This window comes from Vespula pensylvanica, chromosome 1, assembly GCF_014466175.1.
Source record: "Vespula pensylvanica isolate Volc-1 chromosome 1, ASM1446617v1, whole genome shotgun sequence".
In the NCBI taxonomy this organism is placed as follows: Eukaryota; Metazoa; Arthropoda; class Insecta; order Hymenoptera; family Vespidae; genus Vespula; species Vespula pensylvanica.
The window spans coordinates 5,098,508-5,110,773 of NC_057685.1; the positions used below are offsets into that span (position 1 = coordinate 5,098,508).

Consider the following 12,266-nt stretch of genomic DNA (forward strand, 5'->3'; position numbering starts at 1 on the left):
AGGTGCCTAAAAAAAATTCTCTTTCACTATGAACGTCATGTCTCTTTTTTCCCTCTGTTCTCTTAATTACGATATACTTACTTTGAATCGAAGATAACCAACTGGTGGTTTGCCATAAGGAATACCTCTGTAGGAGTGATATTTCTTAGATTCTCTGATGGTTGTTAAAACGAGACCCTTAACCGGTCCTTTTGTAGTTTCTATCACTGGTGAGAATTCAGTGGCCAATGACCAATCGAACAAAAGAAAAACGGAGAACAAGGGTAAATTGTACTTCTTCATTGTTAGCTCAGCTTAAATGCACAACTAATGATTATTTGATGGATTAACGTATATAAAGTGTTTTAAACAATACTTTAGTGGAACTGGTGGGGTACAGTTATCATATCAACGAAATATGTGCATCCGCATATTATCGTTAAATATACCTTACCTCATAAATATCCATTGATATGTAACTAGCCATGTGTTATATCTTCTTCATTTACTGACACGTGCCAGCAGCATATAATTTCATAGGGGTGTACATTATCTTGAGACTATCACAACATAATAAACATTTTTTGTGAATAACTTACAATTATCGTTTTGTTACTCCTTTTTCTTATACGAAGAGCATTCGTGTAATACATAATCTCATTGATCTGTTTGGTAACAAATTAAAAAGACTATTTATCAAAGGAGTTCTGTGCTTATTCGATTCTACAGTCTTATCGATCGTATTGGTAATTAATCAAAATTAAATTAAAACGTGACGTTGTCACAGAGTGCCATATGATCAAGGAATTATCATGTAAGTTCTGTTTTCCTTTAACACGATAGATTTATTACGGACGCGAATTAGTCATTCGGATTTTAAATATATTACAATCGATAAACGTGTTACCTCTTATTACGTAATCTAAAATTATCAATTTTTGATCGGACTGTAAAAACTTTGTCGATCTTAAGAAAATGTGCTGAATGCTGTACTGAGCAACATAATACAAGATATAACTATATAGGAAGAAATAGTAGTCAGTTGATGGTAATCAGTTGAGAGCAAATTCTTCAAAATAATAATTTCGAGTTCTTTATTTTTATACGAGTGATGTAATTATTCAAAGACGAATTTCCTTTTTAATGATGGGTAAATAACATTCAATAATGTTATATTATGTAGTGATATAAAACGTTCAACTTCTTGCGGATTTATTGATTTTTAAATACAGTCATGTTAGTTTATTAACAAAACACAAAATTGCGGAACGCATACACGTTAACTAACTGGTCGGTTTCATCGAATGGCAAATACGGATTTATTGATTAATTATTCGTTTTAACGAATCCATAATAAATATTTATTAATTATTTATCGATTGAAACGAATGTAGAATACAAATTTATTAATTAATTATATATTTCACTAGAATCCTTAAGTGCAAATCGTAAAGTTGTCAAGTAATTAGTAACCGGATTTATAGATTGAAAAATACTCAATGCTTTTTTGGATTGATTTTTATTAACAGTAAACTTTCTTATTTATCCTTCCTTTGAAACCCTAACATATCATATGAGAAACTTATATCAAGGATAAAAAATTTTCTCTCTCTCTCTCTCTCTCTCTCTCTTTCTCTCTTGCTATTGAATAAAAATACTAACAGATATTATTCCGATTGGTTTGAAATTTAATCACAGAATTCTATTTTATCTAAATCCAACTTACGTTTGATTAGAATTTAATAAAATGATTTGACGGAATGCAGTTTTATAAAGATAGTTATTGTAGATCATCTGAACTGTTTAAGTCATCTTTAGAAGTATTAGGTGAATGTATGGTAGTCCTGAGTTATGAGTTATGAACTATTGATAACTGTCTAACGACGTTGCAATCTTTTGATAAGTATTAAAAAAAGCATCGTTATAATCTTTTTTATTTCCAAGTAGATCCTGAGTTTACACATTCATAAGAAAAAAAAAAAAAAAAAATTAATATACGCTAATGCATTTGAAGAACTTAGAAGTTGATTGTTAGATATAATTTGACAGTTAAATATCCCATTTATACATATCCCACATTTGAAATTACAATCTGATTGAAACTAACTAACGAAAGAAATTATTTACAAGTGAATAATTAATAATTAATCTTGTATGTTATTTTTCCCACTTGATATCACATCCATTAATTGGTCCACCGGATAATTGTAATCCAGTTTCAATCATAGTAATATCATTACTTTTGAATCGATCGTGTACTTCCAAATTATCGTTTAACCACAACATTTTACCAGATTTTCTCGAATCCGGCCAAACAATGTTTAATAGAGTATCGTTGGAATCATCTGGAGTAGGATTTCTGTGAAGTAATAAATATTAATCGAAAATTTTCAGTTTAGAACATCGATTGTTATTAGATAATCTATTTTGAATGCTAACCCGTATTTAATAAAATTCGTCCACAAACGAGTCATCCTTCGTTGTAGCAGCGTCATCCTGTTGTTTGCCTTGGGATTTACTTGGAATAAATCTGAATAAAATATCATTTCAATATCGTCACCGTGTCCCGCACCTAAAACAATTAATTATTATGATGAATAAAAAAAAAAATAATATAAAATAAAATAAAAAAATTGGATAAGTAAGTGTTATGTATTTCTCTAACTGGTCGCCATCGTGTAAGTCGAAGATTTCTTATGGTATTATATCTGTCAAATAGGCTCAATATAGGTATAAATATTTAACAATATCCTTGAAATATTATTTATCGTGAATAGTACATATAAATCGATCTTTAGAAAATTCAAGATGTCTTATATTAACCTTATAGTTATCCGTGAAGATCCTAACTTTTCAAGGATTAGAACCATCGAGACATAGGTGAGCAATTGAAGATCAACGAGTCACATAATTAATGAGGGAATGGATTGATTAATAGTGGAGATTGTATGACTTGTAGTAGAGTTTTTTTAATGGTGGTATTTCAAATTTGCAGGAATTATGAAAGAAGGACATAAGTACCAATATCAGATGTGGAAACATAATCCAAAAATATCTCGGTTAATAGTTATTGGTCAAAACCATAGAAAGGTGGAATACGGACAATCTATATGCACAGGGTGTAGCGTTACCGATGGATTTTTTCACTAAACTCGTGTAGAAATGTTTGTCTATGAAATATCTGTAGTTAATGAAAGATACTTTCTGAAAAAAATCCTTGCTGCTTGTGATCTTATCCAAACGTTTCCAGAAATACTATAATCGTTACAACAAAGTCTCTTGTTAAACAGATTGTCAAATTTGCAGATGCTGGGAGATGTCAATTTGAACATCTGGTATAAACGTGTTCATTTTATCATGGTATGATATAATGTAGTAGGTGGTAGATAAAGTCTTATTAGATAAACAGTTACGTTTTTGTATTCAAATAGTTATTGATCGTGATATTTTCAGACCAGAGTTCTTTATCTGATATTAATCCTTATCTGATTTGATCCATCATTTCTTAAATTTTGAAACACCACCAAGATAATATATTGTATAGACTAATACTCTTCATATATAAATCTCGAGTCATAGAATATCCTGTAGATATTTGATATATAATATAACTTACCGATCAAGTTAGAGCCTAATACGACTTTGTGTAGCGGTTTGTCATAAACGAAATTATATCGATAATAATAAATAGGATCGTCGAATTTTGACATTAATTTTTGTGTGTAATCTATAGGAGATATAAAGAGAACTTCCGAAATAGTCTAGAAAGTATCGTAAATATATTAATTTACAAAAGTCATACTTATCACTTAATTTAATTCACCTTTATGATTTGATGTAAAGTGGCATTCGTTATACCATACTCTATATTTGGCATGTCGAGTTTTGTAACTCCAAGTTCAAAAGCGTATTGCCATGAAAGTTTCATATTTTTATAAATATCTTTTTTTGCTGTAAAATTTTAAATAATAAGATAAAGATAATTCCTAATCTGAATAGGATGAATAGCAAGAATACTCACTTTTTAGGAATGTAATAATTTCGTCTTTGGTATAGCCTAACATATGAGGTCCATGATTATAATTTCCAGAATAGTATTTCTTTAATGAGCATTCAGTTATGAACCAATCTGGACCGTAATTTGGATTCTCCAGAGTTGGCCTCAACGGAATATCTATCTAAAATCAAAAGCATATGAAAATTTCTATTTGAATATAATGAAATCATTTCAAAAACGAATTCCTACTTGTATTGTGTTTGCAATCGTTTTAGTTAAATTTTTTACATCGACTTGATAATAAAATTCAAGTAACTCGTCAACGTTAGTAGCCGTGGATCCAAGTTTCTTAGCAAATTCGTAAGCTCTTTGTGTTGTATGTTCTGGTGTACTGAATGCACTGGACCATAATGGTACCCCACTCATCGCAATTGAACTACGGAACAGACCTGTCAATAGTATAAGATTACAGATAAAATGAGGATTCAAGAAATTTTGATTTTGAATATAAACAAATTCATTCGAGACCTTTCGATTTCTCTGAAAGTATGTGATAACCTACACTCAGGCTACCAGAACTTTCGCCAGCTATCGTCACCTTGTTTGGATCACCACCAAATTTTGCTATGTTGTCGCGAACCCATCTCAGACCAAGGTTTTGATCTTTCAGACCAGCGTTACCAGTTGCATTTTGATGTTGCAGCGCTAAAAATCCTGTGCGGAATATTATTAAAACTTATTCGTTAATTTGATGTTTTTGTTATTACTTATTCCATTGTTATTTCTTTGAAAAAGCTTTAATAATTTGCTAAAGTTTTTTTGACAATACTGCTACACTAATATTGAATTTTTCAACTTGTAATTTATTTGTTCTGTCAATAATTCTCGTTCGTAAATTTTATCGAGTTAGTTGGCCGTTTGCCAAATGTCTTGTTTATCGATCGTTTCTACCTAATTAATGAGAGAATCAAAGTAGTCACGCCATATATAATATATATAATATAATGTCATATATAATATAACTATCGTTGTCATTATATTATATAGCTAAAAGTTTAGGAAAAATTAATATTTATACATTAATGTTATCTATGCATTTTTGAAATTAACTATCGTACCAAGGGCACCCAATCGGTAATTAACAACGACGACTACGATATCCTCTTCGATAAGATAATCAGGAGAGTGATACAATTTCGAAGGTGTTCCATCAACGAGGGCACCCGCAAAAATCCAATACATAACAGCTTTGAGATTACTGTCATTTTCATCTTTAGGAAGCTGTGGGCAAACGTTGGAAAATAATATTTATTTATCTAATTTAACTAATAACTCACTACTAAACTTACTAAACTAATCGTCTAGTAAGATTGTAATTCCTACAAGCTAAAATATTATAAATTTCTGGTAGAATAATATCTTTTTATCTCATGATCGTAAGAATGGAAAGATATTTGTAGCTGTTAATTTAACATGGTGTGATCAAAAGTTACGACAATAAACTTTCTTATATCATTTATTCGCACAAATATATTTATGATAGGTATTAAAAAAATATATCGTTTCGATAGTCAACATGTTAAATAATAAAGAGATGAAAAATCACCTGCGGAGTGTAGACATTGAGATTCAGACAATCCTCTTGGCCGATAAATGTTTCATTATATATTTGTGGACAATTAGGACCATCCTTTGTAGCATCGAACACTTTGGACCATGGATCTACCTCGACAGGTGCCTAGAAAAAATTCTCTTTCACTATGAACATCATGTCTCTTTTTTCCCTTTGTTCATTTAATTACGATAAACTTACTCTAAATCGAAGATGGCCAACTGGTGATTTGCCATAAGGGATACCTCTGTAGGAATGATATTTCTTGGATTCTCTGATGGTCGTAAAAACGAGACCCTTAACCGGTCCTTTGGTAGTTTGTATCACCGGTGAGAATTCAGCGACCAAATGCCAACTAAATAAGTAAAGTTTTAAAAAAAGGATGAGGAAGAAAGACCAGATGTACTTTGTCATTGTTCTCTAAAAGCATGTGCACACCTAATGATTCTATTTAATAAGTTAAAATGTATGAAATATTTTGACTAATGCTTAACTATGACTAATGCTTAGAGAACTTTCTCAAATGTTGTTATATGAAAAAAAATTTACCATTACACACACACATATATATATATATATGTGTATGTGTGTATGTATGTGTATCTTATCATTGAAAATACCATTGATATGTGGGACTTTTTTATATGTACATAGATATTAACTTTTATTTTCAAGGCGATATTAGAACGTTATCTTTAGACTGACATAGCATAATATTAAAACATATCGCTCGAGACTAATTTGTAGTTATCATTTCGTTAAACTTTTTCAAATATGAAAAGAATTCGGAGTAAAAAAGTGCATGGTAACAGCTATTGACGTTAGATCTTTACAACGATAAATATTATCGACTAAATATTTTATTTTTACACTAACGCGACACACCTTGCATAGGGACAATATTATATTGAATTCTAAAATCTTGTTCTAAAATCTTCTGTTCTATTCTGTTCTTTCTTTTTCTTTTTTTTTTTTTTTTCTTTTATGATAGACTCGAAATATTATGTGAATAATCCTAGCATCGGGGATACATTATATTGTACATATAATGTATTGAACTTGCTCGTAAATTTTTTTTGTTTCTTTTCTCCCTTTCTCTTGTTAACTTTGAATTAAAAAATTTGTTTTTCTTTTTCTTTTTTTTTTTTTTTTTCAAATAATATCCAAACGTCAGCTTCACTTGCGTACGTACGGAGCTTTCATTGTTGGTCGTAGAAAAAGGTTTTCAAGCATGAACGATGTCTCTAGTCTCTATAATAATGGAAGAGTCGATACGTGACCGTTTCTATAGAATAGTCAATTGCTCTCGAGTTCGTGCCAAAGCAAGTCGAGCCAATTATTGACTCTTGTCGAACGTCCACATATACCTAGATACATATTCATACTTACGTGTGTATGTACATAAATGTATATGACTCAAGTGCTTCCTCTTCAGAAAACTTCTATTACGAGAGATGAAGAAACGAATTAGATAAACGTTTGATTACTTATTTTACGTTTTTTTTTTGTTCCCTCGTCGTTTATTCGATAAAAAATAAAAAAATGATAAAAAAAAAAAAAAATAAAAAATGTAACTTTTTCTTATCAAAACGAAAGATCCAAATTTTCCTCGTTCTTAAACAATTTTCGTTTTCGTTTTACGTAGGTATATATATATGTATGTATGCGTATGGAATTCGTTTTAAACATTATTTCAAAAGTTACGTCTTTCTTGTTTTTCTTATCGTTTATTTGACAGAAAATTACAAAAAAAAGAATCCTATGTATCTTTTCAGAATTCTTATGTATCTTCTCAATCGAACGATAAATTATAATTTTTTTGGTCTTCAAAAAAAATTTACGTCATTTCACGTAGTATGCATATGCGTACGTTTAAACGTGTTTATTTTCAAAAAATTTCTATGAGGAGAGACGAAGAAACGAATTAGATAAACGATTGCTAATCTTTTTTATACGTAACGTTTTCTTTTTCTCTTGTCATTGGTTCGATAAAAAATAAAAAGAAAAAGAACATCTATCTTTTTCTTATCAAAACGATAAATCATAATCTTTCTCGTCTTTAAACGATTTTCGTCATTTCACGTAAATACATATGTACATACTTATGTATATATATATATACATATATACGTATATGTGTATATACATACACACACATATATATACATATATTTGATTGCTTTCACAAGCCTCCCCTATTTACTTGATCACGCACGTCCTTCGTCCCTTCGTGCCAAGGGATCGTGTTTCTTGATAAGACCGAAGCAAAATGTGGACATTATCTTACCGAATCTGCCTTTCTCGAAAATTTATGTGCGTGGCTAGTTCTATTTTTACTTATGTCTATTGTTTGAATTTTCTTCAGTCCTTTTCAATCATGAGGTAATCAGTGTGACGATAAACGATCATTCGACTGATGTAGACAGTGACGAACAACGTGAGATAGGCTAAATCGTTTTGTTACGCTATGAATTGTTAATGAGGGAGAAAAAAAAGAAAGAAAGGAAGTAAGAAAAGTAAGAAAGGAGAGAAAAGGAAAAAAGAAAATTAGATGGAACTATAGTAAAAGGTAATAGAAAAAAAGGGAGGAGCGACAAAAAAATACGAACGTATATAAGTAGGTACGTACATATATGTGTACACATACATAGGTGTACATAGATACATAGATATACATATATACGTACGTACATACGTATGTATGCCTGAGAAAAGGAAGATTGCTCCATGGGTTTTAGGTTTTAGGGTGACCCGTTTCAAACGGTTCGATAAGGTCGTAATAATAAGTGATAAAATGACATTATAGTGGTTCTGGTTAATACGTCTCTTTTTTTTCTACGTTTCTATTTATTATGAAAATATAATACAAAACATCCTATGTTGTATTACATAGATAACAATGCTCAATTAACGTTTCTTCTTCCTTTTTTTTTTGTTTCTTTTCTTTTCTTTTTTTTTTTTCTTTTTTTTCCCTTTTTTGTTCAAACATTACCATATCCAACGCTATGAGAAGCAATATGTCGGGATAGGTAAAGTTATTGTATTATTCGTTCTTTCTCTTTTCTTAACGTTCGCGCTTGACTCGTTTTTTTTTTTTTTATTTTGTTTCGTTTTGTTTTGTTCTTTTCATTTTTTCGGTTTTTCGTTTTCCCTTTCATATTTTTCTTTTCTCTCTCTCTTTCTCCCTCTCTATCTTTCTTTTTCTTTCTTTCGTTATTTTATTATTCTTTTGGTTACTTTTTGATGGAAAAGGCCCGATGATGTGTGTACAGAGATATTATAGAGCATATACAGACGAGACGTTATAGAGCAGATACAGATTAGTATAATAGAAATCATAAATGTAGGCGGGGGAAGGGGAAAGAGGGTGGCTTTAAAAGATCTGTTATTATGTATATTCGTGTGTGTGTGCGTGCACGTGTCTTTTTTGTATGTCACTGTATTGTTTTACTGTTTCTGTTACTTTTATTATCATCTTTGAACGTTTCTATCGAGCTGAGGAATATGACAGGAGGAGGTTTTTTATTTAACACGTTATATTTCTCTCGCATATCTCTTTTTGTGTTTTTTTTTTTTTTCTTTCTTGTTTTCTTTTCCTATAACGTTTACTTTCCCTTTCTTATTCTTTCTATTCTTTTTCTTCTTGTTCATTCCCTTTCTAGTATTATTATTGTTATTATTTTTGTTTTATATTTTTTTTACCTCTCTTTTTTTTTTGTTCGTTTGTTCGTTTGTTAGTTTTTCTGTTCTTACTTTCTTTTTTGCTTTTACTTTTTTTTTTCTTTTTCTTTTCTTCTTAAATTTGTCCCTCTTCATGTCTCTGTGTTAACGTTTCATCATTTTTCTCTTGTATCTCGATGTGTCTCGATGCACATTATTTGGAGTTTTGTATTTCATAGCGCTAGTTTTACAAATAATATAAATGTATGCAAATATCGTTTTATAATAATAAAGTTTCTCACCGTTTACAGGTTAGAAAGAAGCTTAAAGCTAAATTCATCTAGCGCCACTATCGTTTTTCACACCATGCTATAATAATACCATATGTATTCCACCTGGGAAAATCTGCGTACGATCTTTCTTTATACTTGTGTCTTTTTTTTTTTTTTTCTTTTCTTTTCTCTTTTCGTCTAACACTTTTCTTCCTCTCGTGTGTTGTTGCCGACGTTGTTCTCTTTTTCTTTTTTTCTTTCTCTTTTTTTTTTTACAATTATTACTATTACATTTACTTTAATTTAAAAGAGAAGGAAATACAGAGAAAAAAAGAGAAAAAGAGAGAAAGAAAGAAAGAAGACAATAACATAAGATAAGGAAGAAAGAGAAGAAGAAATTAAAAATGAAAAATAAAAAAAAAAAAAAAGAAAAGAAGGAAAGAGAAGACGAACCATTAAAAATTGAAGAATACGTAAATATTCGTAAATATTCGTAAATATTTATAATATTCATAAATCGATATCGTTGTATCGTATATTTTAAAAATGTCGATCGTAAGCAGATAACACCAAGTGAAATACATTAGCGATCTCTACGTTAACTCTATATCACTACCTCATAGGCGAAACTCGGCCGACCGAATGCTTTTATCGCCATTTATCATCGTATAACGTTACATCGACTGGTCTGTCAGGACGATTTCGAATAATTACAGAGAATTGCGCTTTACGAATCGACGATAAAAGATCCTGCCAAACCGACCGACCTAGGCAATTAGTGTTTACCGTCTACGTAAATGCTAAGTACAGTTAGCACTACGGTTAGAATAATTTTTTAATGATCATACATACTGTACGTTAGTGTTAAAAATGTTACGTAAGTGTGTACGAGCGTAGTTAAGTGTATGTGCGTGTATATATGTATGTATACGTGTTATGTATACGTATTATATTCATCGTGTGTATGTGTGTGTATGTATCTCTTTCTTTCTCTCTTTCTCTCTCTCTCTCTCTCTTTTTCTTTGTATCCGTATTAATCTTGTCTCCGTGTGTGTGTGTGTGTGTGTGTGTGTGTGAGCGCGTGTACCTACGTTTTTTCATTTATAATATCATTTACTTTTAGTACCTTTAATCGTTACCTTTTTAATTGTATATTGCTCTTTGTATTGCTTCGGCGGCAGTAATAGCCCTACGTAATCATGCAAGGTATATTTTTTTTTCTTTTTTTTTCGTTATGTTACTTGGAATAATAAGATTTCTTTTTTTCCATTTCTCGCGCGTTGATGATTAATAAAAATAGTAATAATAAAAATAGTAATAATAATAATAATAATAATAATAATAATAATAATAATAATAATAATATTAATATTAATCATCACCGTTGTCGACGTCGTCATCATCATTATCACAATAATAATAATAATAATAATAATAATAATAATAATAATAATAATAATAATAATAATAATCATAATAATAATCATAATGATAATAATAATAATGATAATAATAATAATATTAATAATCATAGTCATAATCGTAATAATAATCGTAGTTAATGATCGATCAATTAATCGCAATCACAATTCGACAATAATACTTGTTAATGGTTAAATTTTAACTTGTTTAATAAATATATATATATATATAATTATATATATATTTTATTTATTCTGTTGTGTTCTTGTTATCTTTTTGCTGCCCTACGACATTACGTTTTTTATTTTCTTTTCTTTTTCTCCTTTTTTGTTAAACCCGCTGTCGCGCTTGTTTATGCATAATTTTTTTTTTCTCGTCTGGCGACCAACGGCGTTATTTGTAAGGGGAAAAAAATTTTATTTACTATTATAATATTATTTGCCATTTTTCTCTACCGTTAATTATTGGATATAATTTCATTCGGTAATACCGTGTCTCTCTCTCTCGCAACATATCTCTCTATAAATATAGTTAACTTCGTATTTTGCGTTTACTGCACTCCTTAAGTAAAAGCTATAAAATATGGAATGCCTCCATGACCTCTTTTTTTTTTTATTATTCTTATTATTACTTCTCTCTCTCTCTCTCTCTCTCTCTCTCTCTCTCTCTCTCTCTCTCTCTCGTCTTTTCTTTTTTTTTCTTTCTTCTTTTTTCCTCTGCTTCTCTTCTTCTTCTTTTTCTTCTTCTAATTCTTTAACGCTATATATTATTATATTCACTTCGTTTACTACTGATCTAATTGCACGTTGCAATTTATCATTCGCATGCATTCTTTCCTTTTCTACTTATGCTTCTTTCTTTCCTTCCTTCTCTATTCTTTTCTCTATTTCTTTCTTTTAGTTGTTTCGAACTAAAGTCTAATATATACATACATATATATATATATATATGTATGTATGTATATATAATCTTTTTTATGTATATATATATATATAATATATATATGTATGTATTATATGTATATAGATATAATAATAATAAATTTATATATATATATATATATATATATATATATATCAATGTAACCACCGACTTAATTTCTTCGCGTTACATTGCATTACATATTGCTTGTTTATAAAAGCCGTTTTTTGCGTTATTTTTATTATTTAAACCCTTAATAACTCTTACTAAAATGTTACTCTTTTTTTTTATAGGCTTCCTAATTTCACTCTCTTTCTCTCTTTTTCTCTCTTTAGCACTCTTTTTCACACTATGTTTCTCTCTCTCTCTCTCTCTCTCTCTCTCTCTCTCTCTCTCTCTCTCT

At 29.7% G+C, this 12,266-nt stretch overlaps 1 protein-coding gene across 6 annotated transcripts in view; it reads right to left on the bottom strand.

The window, feature by feature from the left end:
* LOC122632324 (juvenile hormone esterase-like) overlaps positions 1-6,092 on the bottom strand; it is a 16,852-nt gene extending 10,760 nt beyond the window's left edge. The window contains exons 1-10 of one of the 6 annotated variants that reach the window (XM_043819044.1): positions 5,790-6,091; positions 5,583-5,714; positions 5,095-5,257; positions 4,505-4,690; positions 4,226-4,425; positions 4,001-4,157; positions 3,803-3,930; positions 3,596-3,740; positions 2,419-2,551; positions 2,111-2,338 (exon numbers count right to left, since the gene is read on the bottom strand). In XM_043819044.1, coding sequence (XP_043674979.1) covers positions 2,137-2,338; positions 2,419-2,551; positions 3,596-3,740; positions 3,803-3,930; positions 4,001-4,157; positions 4,226-4,425; positions 4,505-4,690; positions 5,095-5,257; positions 5,583-5,714; positions 5,790-6,002 — 1,659 coding nt within the window. In that variant the 5' untranslated portion in view covers positions 6,003-6,091 and the 3' untranslated portion in view covers positions 2,111-2,136. Of the gene's footprint in view, positions 1-1,954; positions 2,339-2,418; positions 2,552-3,595; positions 3,741-3,802; positions 3,931-4,000; positions 4,158-4,225; positions 4,426-4,504; positions 4,691-5,094; positions 5,258-5,582; positions 5,715-5,789 lie in introns of those variants that run through there. The other 5 variants (XM_043819035.1, XM_043819027.1, XR_006327859.1 and 2 more) reach the window with 5 other exon arrangements.
* Between the last annotated feature and the right edge of the window lie 6,174 nt (positions 6,093-12,266).